The sequence below is a fragment of the Melospiza georgiana genome, chromosome 26 (assembly GCF_028018845.1).
Source record: "Melospiza georgiana isolate bMelGeo1 chromosome 26, bMelGeo1.pri, whole genome shotgun sequence".
NCBI classification, from domain to species: domain Eukaryota; kingdom Metazoa; phylum Chordata; class Aves; order Passeriformes; family Passerellidae; genus Melospiza; species Melospiza georgiana.
The window spans coordinates 2,914,989-2,934,153 of NC_080455.1; the positions used below are offsets into that span (position 1 = coordinate 2,914,989).

At 49.4% G+C, this 19,165-nt stretch overlaps 1 protein-coding gene across 1 annotated transcript in view; it reads right to left on the reverse strand.

Annotated features, from left to right (window-relative positions):
• Positions 1 to 18,923, reverse strand: part of REXO1 (RNA exonuclease 1 homolog) — a 54,066-nt gene extending 35,143 nt beyond the window's left edge. Inside the window, exon 1 of the mRNA XM_058040640.1 lies at positions 18,721 to 18,923. Coding sequence (XP_057896623.1) covers positions 18,721 to 18,910 — 190 coding nt within the window. The 5' untranslated portion in view covers positions 18,911 to 18,923. The remainder of the gene's footprint in view (positions 1 to 18,720) is intronic.
• Between the last annotated feature and the right edge of the window lie 242 nt (positions 18,924 to 19,165).

Consider the following 19,165-nt stretch of genomic DNA (forward strand, 5'->3'; position numbering starts at 1 on the left):
ACTGAATGACACAACCAAAAGCCACATTCTTACACCAGAGAATAAATACCAAAAGCCACCAGTGATGTTCTCTGGCCTGGACTAAACCAGATTGTAAAACTTACTCCCAGGACCAAAGATCTGCTAAGTGCTTCTAAGACTCATGAAAAAGCTCTAAAAGCTCTATAAATTAAATATTCTTCAAGGCACCAAAGAATAATCCCCTGTATTAGGAGCAGACTATCTGCTAGAACTGCAGATAGTTCTGCACAGAACTATCTGCTAAATTCAATGAAGCCACCAAGAAGGAAAGAGGAGAAGTGAGAAACTGTAGATTAGGTTCTCACCTCCCAATGCCAACACCTAAAGCCACCAAAAGCCTCAAGGCTCAGAGATTCTTATGGCTGCTGCAGGAAAATCACTCTGATCTCAACTGACAAACTGAGAGCTGCTGGTAGGAAGGAAAAACTGCAACAGGAAACACAACTCAACTACTCATAGCAGCCACCAAGACAAGAACACCGAACATCAAAATATTTCCCTTTTCCACATTCCCCTTTCCAGAAAAGTCCCTTTGCTGGCCTCTCTTCCACATCCAGCCTGGACAGGAGAAGGCTCCAGGGACACCTCAGAGCCCCTTTTGGGGCCTGAAGGGGCTCCAGGAGAGCTGCAGAGGGACTGGGGACAAGGCCTGCAGGGACAGGACACAGGGAATGGCTCCCACTGCCACAGGGCAGGGCTGGGTGGGAGATTGGGAATCAGGAATTGTGGAATCCATCCCTGGAATGGATTTCCCAGAGCAGCTGGGGCTGCCCCTGGATCCCTGGCCGTGCCCAAGGCCAGGCTGGGCAGGGCTGGGAGCACCTGGGACAGTGGGAGGTGTCCCTGCCATGGCAGGGGGTGGCACTGGGTGGCCTTGAACAAACCATAAACCACAAACCATTCTGTGATTGTGTGGAATCCTGTCAATCCCAGCTGTGCTCAGGGGGCTCCCAGGTGTGGCTGTGGCTGCAGGGCCAGGGAGGAGCTGCCTCTGCCTGGGGAGCTCCCTGGGCTGGGCTGAGCAGGCAGAGGAGTCAGTGGCACTGTGTTTGTGTCCCCAGTGGAAGGACACGACTCCAGTGAGGATGCCAGAGCCTGCATGGAGCTGATGGTGTGGAAGATCAGAGAGGCTGCCCCTGGATCCCTGGCAGTGCCCAAGGCCAGGTTGGATGGACTTGGAGCACTCTGGGATGGTGGAAGCTGTCCCTGCCCATGGTGGGGGGTGGCACTGGATGATTTTAAAGTCTCTCCCAACCCACACCATTCCAGGACTCCAACAATGACAGAAGTTTCAGGAACATTAACAGCTGCTTTTTGACTCTGAACTGTTTTCAATCTTTGTTTGATCACAGCATCTCTGGATGCTGACATTCCAGAGGAGCTTTTTGTTCTCTGCTACAAGGACAATACAAAACTGGCTCTCTAACATGGATATGCTAAAAACCAAACAAAGAGCAAAGAGAAAGAAAACAGAAAATTAAAAACCTCTCAGGTCTAAGAGGGATGAGAGAATTTCTCATAACAGTCAGGGTTAAAAGAGCTGTTTCTACCATTCTCGTAAGACTGAGGGGTTTGGGGTTTTTTGGGGGGGCAGGGGTAGTTTTGGGGGTTTTTAGAGAGAATACATAAATGCAAAGCTTCCTTTGGCAACAGGAAAAGGATCTCTCCAGCAGCTGGCAGAACTGGCCCCCGAGGAAGCAGAATGAAAGAGGCTGGGTTAAAATCAAGGCAGCAGTTTCAGAAAATACTTTTTATTCCTTTGGGTTTGCAAGGTTTTTTTCCAAACCAATTAGCTCCTGATTGAACAGGGACTCTGTGCAATGGCAGAGTGATGTCACCACCCTCCACAGGCCTGCCTGAGCCCTGCTCAGAGCCAGAAACGTGGGGAAAGAGGAACAAGGTGCTATTTCTACAGCCAGTTCCCCTCCAGCTATTGCAGAGAGCTGTAATGATGACACAAAGAGTGTTCCCAAAGCCAGGGTGTGCTCCTCCCTGGGACACAGGGAGGGAGCAGGTGACAAACCAGGGACACAGCAATTCCTGGTTAGAAACCTTGAAGAAAAGCAGGCAACAAGGCAAAAACATGAACAAACCCATATGCAAACAGCAGCAGCATCAAGGCAAGACTATGTAGAGATTATCAGAATTGTTAGGGATAAAATCAGCCTAAGGAGTGAGAAGGAGCAGACAGCTCATGTCTGACCATGGGTGAAACATCAGCTCCACGCTGGCAGAAAGCAGCAGGAGTCAGCTACTACCCTCTAAATCTGGACTGAGACCTCAAATGCAGCACAAATATTTGAAAGGAACAGCTGAAAGGCTGATAATTCATGCAGGGCTAAATATCAGATGGCCTGCAAACAGAGAACACAGAGTCTGGATCTAGAGACTTGCCAAAAAACAAAGCAACAAACCCTAACTAAACAAAAGCCACCTTGTACATGCAGAAAACCAAACTATTTTAAACATATCAGGATCAGGGAGAGCAGAGGGCAAGCTCAGCACAGACATGGTGGCTGCTGCTTATCTCTAGCACAAAACTGCTGGCACATTTTCTGTGGCTGGAATGATGAAAACACACATTATAACCTCAGGACATGCCACAGGCTGGGAGGCAGGGCAGGGAAAGAGCTCTGTGCAAGTGTGGGGGAGGCCTGATGGGTTCTCCAGCACTGCTGATCAAAGGCTGCCTGCCCATGAAAGGCTGTGAAAGTGGCTCCAGGATGCCCATCAGCACCAGCCCCTCAGGCCACCAGGCATCTGCAGAGAATGCAGCAAAAACAGGGCAGCAGAGGTTTAATTAATACAAAAACAAATATACAAAAAAAAAAAAAAAAAATATATATATACATATAACATTTTTATATATTTTTGTACAAATGTTACAATATATATATAAATATGTATTATATCTAACATTTTATATATAACAGTCATACAAAAATATTTATATATAAATTGAAATGTATATTTATATATTTATTGATATGAATAGAAACAAATATATTGTTATAAAATATATAAAATATATTATTTTATATAAAAATATTTTAGTATATAGTATGTATAAAATATATAAAAATAAATAGATTGTTTATATAAATATATATAAATATATATTATCTATATAAAATAGATATCATTTATGCTGTATATAATATATAATGTACATTTTTATAATTTATATAAATTCTATTTATATAAATATATTTATATTTTATAGAATATATTTATATTATAGTATAGTTGTACTATACTATAATATATAGTATATTATACTTATACTATATTTAGTATATTTATACTTTATTATTTATATTGTATAAAAATATATATTTATATTCATATAAATATTAATATTTAGTATAGTTGTGGAATATTTATATTTTAGTATGGTGGTGGAATATTTATATAGAATTGTGTTTACATTTATATATTATATATTTTATATGATTACTTATAGTCCTACATTTATATATTTATTTAATATCAATTTTATATCTATTTATATGTATACATATATGATCAGGCAGAAGCACACAAGTCCAAACCGGAGATGCTCAACCTGCCATTTGAAATCAGCTTTTCAGCTGCCAAACTAATCCCAGGAAGCAGGAAAGGGAAGGATCCTGACCTCAAAGGAGTCTGCTTTGTGTTTTCCTTTCTTCCTCTTCCCTTCCCCAAGCTGGGCACTCAGAGGTGCAGGATGAGCTGCACTGGGTTTGCTGCTCTGAAGGATTGAGGCACTGCTAGGGAAGGAATTCTTTTTGGAGGGATGGAAAGCAGAATCTGCTCTGACCCTTGGGAATCACAAGATAATGAGACTTGAGATGCCAGCTCCTGGCAGGATTGTGAACTAAACACTTTATAAAGTACAAACTATTAAAATAAATTATTGTACCTCAGACACATGAGAAACAAAAGGTGAGGTTACCATTAATATTATAGAAAACTGTTTATTAATATTAAACAAGTTATTGATATTAATCTTATTAATATATCATTAATAATTATATCCATTATATTAATAGAAACACAGAGGTCTCTATGAAGAACCTCAGTGAACATTTTATTTAACCTCAGTGAACATTGTATTTAACCCAGGACTGCTTTAGAACACACCCAGCTGAGCTGTGCTTCAATCAGCCACTGCAGCACAGAAAATATAGAAACACAGAACAAGATTCTACCTAAAAAAAACCAGGCTGATGGGTTTTTTTTTCCTGGTTACTGTCAGGATGATTGAGGGACACAAAGCCTCAGTTCCAAGGTGGAGCTGGATTATTACAAAGCTTCTCTGAGCCAGACTCCTCACTGGTCCTTCTAGTTTGGGCAACAGGCAAGGGCAGTAAACAAAGCTGACATTAAAGAAGAGTGGGAGGACAAGGTCACCTGTGTGAAGGTAAAACTTATTTTACAGTGAATCATTCCAGAGAAAAGTCTTTATTTTATTTGTCCAGGCCTACCACAGCACATAGCTGAGATGCCTGAAATACAGAAAAGCCCAAACGTGTCACAGGTGAGCTGTATGATCATGGCAAACCTGCAGGTTTTGGAAAAGGACTCCAGCTCTTGAATGCATGTGGGAGACAGAATCCCAGACTGGTTTGGGTTGTAAGGGACTTAAAGCTCACCCAGTGCCACCCCTGCCATAGCAGGGACACCTTCCACTGTCCCAGGCTGCTCCCAGCCCCATCCAACCCTGGACACTCCCAGGGATGCAGCAGCCACAGCTGCTCTGGACAGCTGGATGGCAACTGCTTCTCCCAGGTCCAACAGAGCTACCCAGCTGCTGCTGCTGCCAGACAAAAAGGCTGCAAAAATTAGAAAATTTTCAAATTTACAGCAATTAGGAATTCAAACAAAAGGCTCTGCTGGCCAAGCTGCAGAGGGACCAGCATGGGTCAAAAGACATTGAGCATTTCTTGTAGTGAACCCACAAGAAGGACATTGAGGGGGTGAGGGTGTCCAAGGGAGGGAATGGAGCTGGGGAAGGGTCTGGAGCACCAGGAGAGGCTGAGGGAGCTGGGAAGGGGCTCAGCCTGGAGAAAAGGAGGCTCAGGGGTGACCTTGTGGCTCTGCACAGCTCCTGACAGGAGGGGACAGCCCAGGGCTGTGCTCCCAGGGAACAGGGACAGGAGGAGAGGGAACGGCCTCAGGCTGGGCCAGGGGAGGTTTAGATTGGAAACTGGGAAAATTTCTTCACAGGAAAGGTTGTCAGACATTGGCACAGGCTGCCAGGGCACTGATGGAGTCCCCTGTAAGTGCTCATAAATGGTGTGCATGTGGCACCTGGGGACATGGTTTAGTGGCTGGGCTGATTGCTGGACAATGATCTTACAGCTCTTTTTGATTTCCAAGCCCTGCTGCTGCTGCTGCTGCTGAAGGCACCCACTGCCCTGGGTCACCTGCAGCTGGCAACAAAAGGTGCATTGATGGGGAGGTGGGGAAGGTGGAAGCTGTTTGGAGACTCTTTGGGAAAGGAAAAAATAAAGGCATTTTTATTTCACGTCATGGGAACAGCTTTGTTGGCTTAAGGGCTCGCTGTGTTTACAGTGCCAGCACTCGGCAAAGGGACAACCTCTGTGATTGCAGAAAAATTATCACCACTGGAAAATCATTCTGAGCTTTGCATTTAATACTTGACAGAAGGGACAGTGGTGCCTCAAGAACAGAATGTTTCAGAGAGGTTTTAGCAGCAGCCTGAGTTCTGCTACTCTTCAGAATTAAAGAGCACACAAGAAATGGCAGGTTTTGGCACGGAGCTCGTTCACCAGGACCCAAAGCAAATTTCCAACAATTAATTTAACAATAACATGCAACCACTTGGAAATAATTAACACTGAGATTTAAAGTAGTACATTTCAAATAATCATCCAGAGGAAATGGGTTAGGAGGGCAGCAAAGGGGAGCTAAGAAAAATGTTTCTTCAACTTCAATTCCAAACCTAGTCCAAGGATTTGCTTTGATCCTTTTTTGTATTTTTGAAAAGCAAATCTAATTATAAAATTAAGTGTTAAATGCAGAGATAACCCTGTGTTGGTCAAGGAACACCAGCAGCAAGGTTTGAGAGGCATTAGAGGCAGAAGAATCCCAATGTTTCTTCAACTTCAATTCCAAACCTAGTCCAAGGATTTGCTTTGATCCTTTTTTGTGTTTTTGAAAAGTAAATCTAATCATAAAATTAAGTGCTAAATGCAGAGATAACCATGTGTTGGTCAAGGAACACCAGCAGCAAGGTTTGAGAGGCATTAGAGGCAGAAGAATCCCTTGGATTTGTTCTCCGGGGGGGCATTTAATGCCACAGCCTCAAAGTACATCATGAACCTCTACAGTCATTTCTTTAATGGAAAAAAGGATGCTAATATGAGAAAAGAAAGTCTGATATTAGCAAGACTGAAAAACAGTCTGAACAGTCATCTCTCACTCCAAGGTATTTTTAGCCTGCTGGGTTCCAGCAGGGCAGTGCTGGTTTCCCCAGGTGTTGTGGCCAAGGGGCCACCTGTCCCCATGGGCTGAGCCCCAGGGGTCACACTGAGGGACAGGAGCAGCCAGACAGCACCTCTGCACTGCACCCTGAGCTGTGTGCTCAGCCCAGCCATCCCAGAGTGAGGGCAGGCAGTGCCCAGAGAGAAATCATGGAATGGTTTGGGTTGAAAGGGACCTTAAAGCCCATCTTGTTCATGGACACTTTCCACTCTCCCAGGGTGCTCCCAGCCCTGCCCAGCCTGGCCTTGGGCACTGTCAGGGATCCAGGGGCAGCCACAGCTGCTCTGGGAAATCCATTCCAGAGATGCTGTGATAAAACAAGGATTGAAAACAGTTCAGAGTCAAAAAGCAGCTGTTAATGTTCCTGAAACTTCTGTCATTGTTGGAGTCCTGGAATGGTGTGGGTTGGGAGAGACTTTAAAATCATCCAGTGCCACCCCCCACCATGGGCAGGGACAGCTTCCACCATCCCAGAGTGCTCTAAGTCCATCCAACCTGGCCTTGGGCACTGCCAGGGATCCAGGGGCATCCTCTCTGATCTTCCACACCATCAGCTCCATGCAGGCTCTGGCATCCTCACTGGAGTCGTGTCCTTCCACTGGGGACACAAACACAGTGCCACTGACCCCTCTGCCTGCTCAGCCCAGCCCAGGGAGCTCCCCAGGCAGAGGCAGCTCCTCCCTGGCCCTGCAGCCACAGCCACACCTGGGAGCCCCCTGAGCACAGCTGGGATTGACAGGATTCCACACAATCACAGAATGGTTTGTGCTTTATGGTTTGTTCAAGGCCACCCAGTGCCACCCCTGCCATGGCAGGGACACCTCCCACTGTCCCAGGTGCTCCCAGCCCTGTCCAGCCTGGCCTTGGGCACTGCCAGGGATCCAGGGGCAGCCCCAGCTGCTCTGGGAAATCCATTCCAGGGATGGATTCCACAATTCCTGATTCCCAATCTCCCACCCAGCCCTGCCCTGTGGCAGTGGGAGCCATTCCCTGTGTCCTGTCCCTGCAGGCCTTGTCCCCAGTCCTGATCTCCTGAGACAGGGACCTGCCCAAGGGGGTTCATTCACCCTCAGCAGCTCCAGAAGGTCCTTCCAAAGCTGGAATTGTTATCAGGGAACTCATCAGGGCACATCCCACAATGCAGCTCAGACAGAAACAACCTGGGATGCAGCACCCACCTCCTCAGTTTATTCAAGGCAACACAACTTTGGGCATGTGAGAGATGAGTAATGCAATATTTGACTCTCACAATTAAAAGGCAAATATCCTGTATATGTATTAAGAGAAGTTTTATAGATTTATAGTTGTGTTTTACCCCTTTTGTGCTGTTATCAGGGTTGCCCTGGGTTTGGGACATTTGGGAGGGTGGGATTGTCACTATGGCAGCACCCGAGCTCCAATCAGGATTTAAGGCAGTGAATTGCACAACTGGACAGCAAAGGAGCCAATGGAGAGAACTTTGGGAGGGGCTAAAGGGTTAAAAGGTGAAACCTCCCCTGTGTGGGCAAGCACATGGTGGGAAAAATCTGCGACAGGTGCTGGAATATTTTCTCTATTCAGTATGCTGATGTATTTTTATAAGGTTTTAATAACCCTTTTACATTTTTGGAAGTGAGTATAACTTCTCGCAGGCAGTTTTGTCTCTGGTGCAGCAAAAACAAGAATCTGAAAGGTCCTCAAGCCACTGAGCATGGCAGGGAGTCCCCAAGGCCACCTGGGGCTGTCACTGCCTCCCACAGCAGCACCACCTCAATCCAGGGATGCAAAAGCCAGGACAGGATGACCTGGCCCACACCAACCCATCACTGCCACCCCTCCATGCCCAGAATCACTGACAGTCCCACCCACCCTGCTGCAGAACAGCAGCAAGGTCTGTGAGACATTTTCCTAAGAGGAAATCACAGCACTGGCACATTTCTCCCATAACTTAGGAAAAATGTGAGAATCCCAACTGGGTGGATTGGCCAGGACAGGCAGAGGACAAAGACAGGCACCCAAAATACACCCTGACCCCACAGCCTGTCATGCACAGGCTGGAAGGAGTGTCACCATTTGAAAATCTGGATATTTGATGTTTGGGTTCTTCGGAGATCTTTCCATTCCCCCTCTCATTTTTGCTATAAAGTTACTCCTCAAAATACAGGAGAAGTTGAAATTCTCTTTGGGGAAAAAAAAAAAAAAAAACAACAAAACAAACTTAACAGAGACTTGGCTTTTTCCTCTGAGGAAAAGGCCAGAAACCATTTCCACATCTCCTGTGTAATAAAATTAAAGATATACTCAAAAATATAATTAGCAGAGCAAGTCTTCTTTTCAAAGAAAAAAAAAAATTAAATATTTCAGGTATTCTGGTAACTTCTCTCCATTCAACTTCACCTTGAAAGCTTACTCCAACCAGCACAGTCACAAGCAGCAACACCAACCAGTCCTTTAATTTTCCAGCCTTTTTCTGCGTGCTCCAGATAAGTTATCTTCTCACCACCTGTCTGATTCTTTAACTATTGTGGGGGGGAAAATTCCCGCTTGAGACAAGAAAAAAAGAAAAAAAAAAAAAACCACAAAACCCAAAATTCAACTATTTCAACTTAGTCACGACTGAACATTTGGAAAACAAAGTTAAAAGCTAAAGAAAAACAAACACCTTTCAAGCTGTATTATATTAAAATATTAAAACATTTTAGGTGTGATGTATGAAAACGTAAAAGCAAAACTTCAACTGTTTTTAAAACCTGTCTGGCTTTAAACAATTCAAAAGCTGGAATTAAAACTCTGCAGCTCCTTTAGGTCTCAGACACCTGCAGCTTCACAGCTACTTTTAACCACAGAACCCAACACCGCAGCACAAACCTCCCTTCAATAAAATCCCAAAATCCACAGGGGGATTAAAAACCCTTGTAAACCAAACCCTCCAAAGCCAATGCGGGCTTTTTGCACAGCATAATGAATATTCCAGAGGCAGGTGACACTCAGGTCCCTGCTCAATGAATGGCCACCACGTGAAGCCTCCCTGGAGAAGTCGCTTCTCTCCAGCTGCTCCTTCCCAGCTGTGCCCCCCAAACCTCCACCAACCCCGCAGGACCCCAGAAACCTCAGGAAGAGTTACCTGAGCTGCCGGGGCTCGATAAGCACTGCAGGTATTTGTTCATGCCGGAGCTGGCCGGCCGGGCTGGCGGCAGCACGCGGTGCGCGGATGCTGACACAGCACTTGGTGAGCACCGGGGCAGGACCGGCCCCGGTCCCGCCTTCACCCGCCCGTGCTCCCGGCTCGCTGGGGCTCCTCAGAGCTTCCCGAGCCCGTTCCTCTTTCCTAGAGCTGCTGCCCTCACTTTGGGGAGTTCCTGACCTCCTCCTCCTCCTCCTCCTCTCCCCAGTCCCCACCTGCGGCTGCTTTCGCCTTGGTCTGAGCTCCGCACCCTGCGCGCAGCAGCGCCGCAAACTTCCATCCCCGGCCGTGCCGAGCCAAAGCCCGCAGCTCTGCAGCCCCCGGGACAGCGGGACAGGAGGTGGCACGGCTGGGACACAGCCTGGGGAGGAGGTGGCACGGCTGGGACACAGCCTGGGGAGGAGGTGACACGGCTGGGACACAACCTGAACCAGCAGAACAGGAGGTGACACGGCTGGGACACAGCCTGGACCAGCAGAACAGGAGGTGGCACGACTGGGACACAGCCTGGGCAGGAGGTGACACGGCAGGGACACAGCCTGGGACAGCAGGACAGGAGGTGGCACGGCTGGGACACAACCTGGGGAGGAGGTGACACGGCTGGGACACAACCTGGACCAGCAGAACAGGAGGTGACACAGCTGGGACACAGCCTGGGGAGGAGGTGGCACGGCTGGGACACAGCCTGGGACAGCAGGGCAGGAGGTGGCACAGCTGGGACACAGCCTGGGGAGGAGGTGACATGGCTGGGACACAGCCTGGGACAGCAGGGCAGGAGGTGGCACAGCTGGGACACAGCCTGGGGAGGAGGTGACACGGCAGAGACACAGCCTGGGCCAGCAGGGGAGGTGACACGGCAGAGACACAGCCTGGGGAGGAGGTGACACGGCCAGGACACAGGCTGGGCCAGCAGGACAGGAGGTGACACGGCTGGGACACAGGCTGGAGAGGAGGTGACAGCACTGGGACACAGGCTGGCCCTGCCTGTCGCCGCCTGCCCCAGCCCACGGGAGCCACCCGGCGTCTCCGCCCCGGGAAGCGCTGCGTTACTGAATTGTGCTTCCCAGTGCACGGCGGGGCTCGGCTGGAGATTAAAAACATAAATGAGAGGAAGTGTTCACATGTCAGGGAGGAGTTTTTGAATCCCGGGATTGCAGACACAGGGCGGGCAGAGAGGAGCCAGGGACTCACCAGCACTGGCACAACTCCAGCTGTGCCAAACCCAAGATCCTGCTGGCTTGATGAGATCTGCTCCTACCTCCTGCTTTTCACACACCTGGAACTGCCCCACGTGGGGAGACTCAGATGCAGGACAGAATCTGCCCACAGCCACAGAAAAACCAAATATGAGAAGTGTCCTGTGAGGCTTGATGGAGATCTGCTCCCACCTCCTGTTTTCCACACATCTGGAACTGACCCACGTGGGGAGACTCGGATTTTTAGGGGAAAATCTCCCCACAGCCACAGAAAAACCAAATATGGGAAGTATCCTGTGAGGCCACACTGATATCCTGGCACTTAGGGTACCTGCACCTGTCCACCCACAGGAACACCCCAAAAACAGCACAGGGAAATCACCACAAATCCCAAACTGCTGAAAAGACTCATCCTGACCTCATCACCAACTGGTTCTTCACTCTTCATTTCAAAACTTGGTTAAAAATAAAATCCATTGGTGGCCTTTTGGTAATTATTCTCCTAAACACAGATGTGGGGGGGAAAGCAGAATTGATGCCCCCTCCCAGTTCAGACTGGAGCACCCAACACTGAACACCTGCTCTGCTCTGTCAGTGAAATGATACTGAAAACACTTGGGGTTCCACTTCTGCTGCAGCAAATACAGTAATAAAGCTCTCTGCTGAGATGATCGTGCACAACATCAGCTCCAGGAAGGAAAATGCACTGGCAAAGATGTTTTTTCATCTCTTCTCCAACACAGTGTGAGCATGGCCTGCAATGTGAGTCATGCCAAGGCTCTAAATCCCAACCTGTGCCAAGGCTGCTCCCACAAACAGGCACAGCCCCTCAGCAGTGAGGAACTCAACAATGGCCCTGACCATATGGGGTGATTAAAGATGGGTTTTAGCTTCTAAAAAGCCTCTCTAGGTTTTACAGAGTATCACAAAACCACAGAATGTCCTCAGTTGGAAAGGACCCTCAGGGATGATCAGCCCAGCCCTGTCCTTGCACAGCCACCCTGTCACAGACATCTTTTATGAAAAATCCTTTCCTTTGGATTTTTCCTCCTGAGAAGCTGAGAAGCCTCAGGAATAAAATGCAAACATTGATTATCTGCTGCTGTGGAATGCAACAGGTGCATCTGTGATTAGTCCATGTTGGGTGTTTGTAATTAATGGCCAATCACAGTCAGCTGGCTCAGACACAGAGCCTGAGCCACAAACATTTGTTATCATTCCTTATTTTTCTATTCTTAGCCAGCCTTTTGAGGAAATCCTTTCTTCTAGCATAGTTTTAATGTAATATATATCATCAAATAATAAATCAAGCCTTCTGAAACATGGAGTCAGATCCTCATCTCTTCCCTCAACCTGAGAGCCCTGTGAACACTGTCACACCAGCCTAACATCCCCACCCTGAGCACCCCTGGGAGCTCCTGCAGCTCTGGCAGCCTTGGCACCATTCCCTGGGCAGTGCCCAGCACCTCGGGGGGATCATCCTGGTCACAGCCATCCTCTGTGGCTGCTTTTGGGCAGAAGAAGGGAGAGGTGAAATGATCCTTGCACCAGTGACAGGATCCAGGGTGAAGCTGGGGAGATAAGCCCAAGGATTTCTCCACACTTGACCTGAGCCCCACAGTGTTGCAGCAGCTCAGTGTGTCAATCACACAGAGGAGCAGAACTCTGTCCCTGACACCTCCCACAGATTGGACCCAGGTCTAACCAGCAAAGCTTTGTACACCCAGAGAGAAAACTGCTCCACAAGCTTTGGGCCACATCAGAGAACTGCTGAGCAGCTCAGCGCACCCCACTGCAGAACAAAATACCTCAGGCAGGGTGCTGAAAGCCTGGCTGGCTCTTCCCATCCCACAAGAACACAAGGATCAGGACCTGAGGGAGGGGCTGCAGCTGTGCCAGGCCTTGGCATGGAGCTCAGGGCAAGGTTCTGCCCCCCGAGGCTGCTGGGCACTGCCCAGGCTGCCCAGGGAATGGTGCCAAGGCTGCCAGAGCTGCAGGAGCTCCCGGGGCTGCTCAGGGTGGGGCTGTTGGGGTGGCTGGGCAGGGACAGGGGTTGGATTTGATGACCCCTGTGGGTCCTTTCCAGCTCTGCACATTCCAGGATTCTGTGATCAATGCAGACAAAAGAGCTCAGAGCTCCAGACCTGGGTGCAGCTTTCTGCTCTGGGTTCAAAAACATCCAACTCCAAACCACCCCCAGACAGCATCAAACCAGCAAACCAGGGCTGCCTACCTTAAGATATTTATGAAGAGCTGTATTATGCCTCTTTTATGTCTTTCAGCATACTCAGGACCTCGACTTTAAAGAGAGACCTATTTTCCCCCTCTACAGCTCTTGAAAAGACGCTTTTAGGACTGAAGGCAGCTCTTCCCTCCTCCTTACAGCGCACGCTTTCAAAGCACTTCACACACATTCAATAATCTTTTCATCCTGCTCTGAAGCAGGTGGGTTTTAGTCGTCTCAGAGATGGAAAAAGCACTTCAGCCAAGTCAGGATGAGAATTTGCAATCTCCAGATTCCCAGTCCTGGACAGAAAACCCCATCAGCCTCAGCTCAGCACAGAATTTTCACAAACCTCCAAAGCAGGATGAGAATTTGCAATCTCCAGATTCCCAATCCTGGACAGAAAACCCCATCAGCCTCAGCACAGGATGTTCACAAACCTCTAAGGCACCAATATTCTGTTACCACACAATTAATTCCTGCAATAAAACACTGCAATAGATTTCCCACACCAAGCATTCCATGTTTCAGACTCCAGCTCAAATGTGCCCCTGTCTCAACATGTTTGTATTTATGGATCTGCTTCCAGATGAAGGGGAAAGGGGAAAGGGAAAAGGGAAGAGGGGAAAGGGGAAAAGGGGGAAAGGGGGAAAGGGGGAAAGGGGGAAAGGGGAAAGGGGAAGGGGGAAAGGGGAAAGGGGAAAGGAAAGGGAAGAGGGGAAAGGGGAAAGGGGGAAAAGGGGAAAAGGGGAAAAGGGGAAAAGGGGAAAGGGGAAAGGGGAAGGGGGAAAGGGGAAAGGGGAAAGGGGAAAGGGGAAAGGGGAAAGGGGAAAGGGGAAAGGGGAAAGGGGAAGAGGGAAAAGGAAAAGGGGAAAAGGGGAAAGGGGAAAAGGGGAAAAGGGGAAAAGGGGAAAAGGGGAAAAGGGGAAAAGGGGAAAGGGGGAAAGGGGGAAAGGGGGAAAGGGGGAAAGGGGGAAAGGGGAAAGGGGGAAAAGGGGAAAAGGGGAAAAGGGGAAAAGGGGAAAAGGGGAAAGGGGAAAGGGGAAAGGGGAAGAGGGAAAAGGAAAAGGGGAAAGGGGAAAGGGGAAAGGGGAAAGGGAAGAGGGGAAAGGGAAGAGGGAAAAGGGGAAAGGGGAAAGGGGAAAGGGGAAAGGGAAAAGGGAAAAGGGAAAAGGGAAAAGGGAAAAGGGAAAAGGGAAAAGGGAAAAGGGAAAAGGGAAAAGGGAAAAGGGAAAAGGGAAAAGGGAAAATGGAAAAGGGAAAAGGGAAAAGGGACTCCTGACAATCCAGCAGCAGTCAGGGAAAACTCAGTCCTGCTCCTGCAGATCTGCAAGAGGAATAGAGGGCTCTGCAGCACTGCCCCCAGCACTGTGTGTGCAAAACAGAGATCATTTATGTACACCTGAACCTTGGGAAGCCTGGAGCAGTGAGGGTGGGCAAAAAAAGGAGGGGAACAATGCTGCATCCCACTAATTCCTCTTTCCACATCCTCTCTGCTCCACCTGGCACATGTGCATGTCCTCCCCCTCCCACAACCTGCCAGGGCCAGCTCCACTTGCAGTTTTCAAAAGCTCCTTTCAAAGCTACGAAATTGCACCAAGAGTTTTGGGGTTCCTGCCAATCCTCTGGTGATCCTCAAACATCAAAGCCAACCCCAGCCTCAAATCAATATGCTTAGCAGGCTGCTCCTTTAGATGTTATCCTTTTTTTCTAGGCACCATCCCAGAAAACACCAATCTGTGCTGTAGCTCTTGGTGTAGAAACCAACCTGCCTTGGCAAAAAAAAAAAAAAAAAGAAAAAAAAAAAGACATTTTTAAAGTTTCTGTATGGAGTGATGTGATTAAATAGGTCAGACCTGCCCATGTGCATGGTTAGGAGGCTACTTCAAAACAAAACAGGCAGTTCCCCTGGCAGGGAGCAAGCCCTGGGGGATGGAGAAGCTGCTCCCAGAAGATGGTTGCCAGGTTCTGGCTGAGCTACTGCACCCTCTAGTGTAAAACCTCCAGATCCTTGCAGGCCAGCAGCCTGGGGCAGGCAGGGAATGAGAGGAGCACTTCAACCAGAATCCTTCCCAGGAAACTGAGCCAAGCACTGCAAAATAACTGCAAAAGTGTCTCCTTGCTCCTACAGGAATCAGGAACATTTTGTGATCTGCTGGAGTCTGTTCTAAAAGCCTGAGATTGCAGCAGGACCATTGCTCATGTCCCATTTCTCAGTTGAAATCACAGAAATCCAGAATGGTTTGGGTTGGGAGGGAGCTCAGAGCCCATCCAGTGCCACCCCTGCCATGGCAGGGACACCTCCCACTGTCCCAGGCTGCTCCCAGCCCTGCCCAGCCTGGCCTTGGGCACTGCCAGGGATCCAGGGACAGCCACAGCTGCTCTGGGAAATCCATTCCAGGGATGGATTCCACAATTCCTGATTCCCAATCTCCCACCCAGCCCTCCCCTGTGGCAGTGGGAGCCATTCCCTGTGTCCTGTCCCTGCAGGCCTTGTCCCCAGTCCCTCTGCAGCTCTCCTGGAGCCCCTTCAGGCCCCAAAAGGGGCTCTGAGGTGTCCCTGGAGCCTTCTCCTGTCCAGGTGAGCAGGCCCAGCTGTGCCAGGCTGGCTCAGAGCAGAGGGGCTCCAGCCCTGGCAGCATCTCCGTGGCTCCTCTGGCCTGGCTGCAGCAGCCCCACGTCCTCCTGCTGCTGTTGCCCAGGGCTGGGGCAGCTCTGCAGGTGGGAGCCAACACAGAACCAACATTAAAAAATGTCTGGAGGCAAACCCTGAGCTGAGAGAGAACTCCCAGCTCCCTGTTATGCCAGCTGTGCCATGTGCTGCATGCCAAGGGTTTGGCAAAGAGGCAGGAACAGGCTCTGAGCTGCCTGCAGGGAGCAGTGCCTGGAGCTCAGCCTCCTCATCCTGCTCCTTCCACAAGTGACAGAACCTTCCCCTGGGAAACCAGGCCCACACTGGGGCTCTTCTGTGCCAAAAAACTCTCCTAAATGCTGTAGATTAGGTTGGAAATGAAGAAAATATAGAAATTATATAGAATAGATTCTATGCAAGAATTTCTATTGAGAAATAAGAATAAGACTAGAATATTAAGACTATAAGAATAAGAATTTCTAATAACAAATTCTATAAGAATCTCTATAAGAACCTCTGTAAAAGAACCTCTGTAAAAGAATCTCTATAAGAATCTCTATAAGAATCTCTATAAGAATCTCTATAAGAATCTCTATAAGAATCTCTATAAGAATCTCTATAAGAATCTCTATAAGAATCTCTATAAGAATCTCTATAAGAATCTCTATAAGAATCTCTATAAGAATCTCTATAAGAATCTCTATAAGAATCTCTATAAGAATCTCTATAAGAATCTCTATAAGAATCTCTATAAGAATCTCTATAAGAATCTCTATAAGAATCTCTATAAGAATCTCTATAAGAATCTCTATAAGAATCTCTATAAGAATCCCTATAAGAATCCCTATGAGAAATTATTTAAGAAATTCTATAAGATTCTATAAGAAATTCTATAATAGTTTATTCTATAAGAAATTCTATAAAGAAATTCTATAAAGAAATTAAGAATATAGAGAATAGAGACTATATAGAATACAGAATATATAGAATATAGGGTTAAGAAAATAAATTTCTTTCCTAGAAAAAGTTGTCAAGCACAGCAGCACTTGGGGCAGACCAAAGTGAGCAATTCCAGTTCCAAAACTGACACTTCACTCAGATATTTAAAAACCTGCAGGAACAGCACACTGAAAGATAATTATAACATCATCTAAAGAACCATCCTAAAGCATTCTAGGGAGCTTTTAAAATTTGAAAAAACACCAAAATTGGCAAAAAAACACTTTATCTTTTTAACAATTATCTGCCTGTGACAGCCCTGAGAATGCTTCTTTTACTTTAAACTAAACCAGCAGTGGTGGTAAGCTGACCTGGTAACCAGGAGACATCAATAATGAAACCTCTTCCAAACTTGAGAGCAACCCAAAGTTAAATAAGCACACAAAAAACACAACTTAGGCTTTGTTTTGGCATTTTCTGCTTCAGATTATTAGAAACTGTCCACACCAGCATTATTATCCCATTACACCTAACAGAAATAAAGCTTTGACATAAAGAAAGCCAGCAGGGCTCTTCTGGGGAGAAGAATGCAGGCTTTTTTTCTGCCAATAAATCAGCAGAACAGCAAATAATGTGAATAAATAAAATGACAAGAGCTGCTGGAAGAAGGGCCAACAATAGCTCACTATTGATCCTGGTGGGTCTGCTCCAGCTCAGGATATTCCAGGACTGCCTGAATCACTGGGGGTTTGTGCCAGGCTGCCTTTGAGAGCCTGGCAGTGCCCTGTGCCCTACAAGCTCCTCAGGGGCTTGGAGCACAGCCCCAGCACATTCCAGTATTCCCAGTATGGATCACTGCCCCAGCACATTCTGATATTCCCAGCATGGACCACTGGCCCAGCATGGAGCACTGCCCCAGCACATTCCAGTATTCCCAGTATGGATCACTGGGGATCACTGGCCCCAGTATGGATCACTGCCCCAGCACATTCTGATATTCCCAGTATGCAGCACTGCCCCAGCACATTCCAGTATTCCCAGTATGGACCACTGTGGACCACTGGCCCCAGCACATTCTGATATTCCCAGTATGGACCACTGGCCACAGCATGGACCACTGCCCCAGCATCTTCCAGTATTCCCAGTATGGAGCACTGCCCCAGCATCTTCCAGTATTCCCAGTATGGAGCACTGCCCCAGCACATTCTGATATTCCCAGTATGGAGCACTGCCCCAGCACATTCTGATATTCCCAGTATGGAGCACTGCCCCAGCACCTTCCAGTATTCCCAGTATGGACCACTGCCCCCAGTATGGAGCACTGGCCCAGCACATTCCAGTATTCCCAGTATGGACCACTGAGGACCACTGGCCCCAGCATGGAGCACTGCCCCAGCACATTCTGATATTCCCGGCATGGACCACTGGGGACCCACTGGCCCCAGCACAGACCATTACCCCAGCACATTCCAGTATTCCCAGCATGAACCACTGCCCCAGCCCCCAGTATGGAGCACCACCCCCAGCATGGATCAACCCCTGGCACGGACACGGGGGGTTCTGGCCGACCACAGCCCCCCAGAGAGCCCAGCCCGGGCCCTGCCTCCCGCTCCAGGCGGCTCCAGGATCTAACGGGAGCTGTCAGCAGCTCTGGAACCGGCCTGACACCTCAGCCCCACGTGAGCCCAGTGCCGGGAGCGACAAAGAACGGGACCGGGGCAGCGCCGGGCCCGTCCCGGAGCCTCGGGACGCTGCCCGCCAACCCCCGGTGGGATCACACCGAGCCCAGCCGCCCTCAGCGCTGAGGCTCCTCCAAACCCTCCCGGACCCCGGGGAGAGCTGACAGCCACGGGCAGGGCTGGGCAGACCGCGGGATCTGCACTGCGGAGGGGCTCGGGGGCTGAGCCGGGCCCTGAACGGCGGGCAGGCGGCAGGGGAGGCGGCCAGACACGGGTCTGCCCTCACCGGGGGAAAACACACGGGGCAGGGGGAGAAAGCACCACCGGGCCGGGGCCGCGGGAAGGTGAGGGGGCACCGCGGCCGGGCCGGGCCGTACCTGCGCCGTGTCCGAGCGGGAGCCCCACGCTGGGGTCGCCTGAGGCTCCGGCGGCTCCGCACGGCGCCGGGGCCACCGGGGGGTGGCGGAAATGGCAGTAGGGCCTGCGGCACCCCCGGCCCGGCCCCGACCCCCCGGCGTTGAGGAACGGGCAGTCGATGCCGCGGAAGTAGCCGGTGGATCTGAGCATCCCGCCGGCTGCGGGGCGGGAGCGGGGCCGGGCGGGCGGAGGAGCCGCGGGCGGCCGGGACGCGCTCCCGCCTCACACGGCCGGTACCGGCCCCGCCGCCATCTTGGGAGCGCCGGGCGCGGCAGCGAGGACCCCGCGACGCCGCTGCCCGCACAGGGCTGCCCGCGGCGCGCCTGACAGCGGGGTGGGGCGGGCGGGGCTGAGGGAGGGGCGGGAACGCCCACGGGAGCGGGAATGGCCTGAGGGGGACCCGGA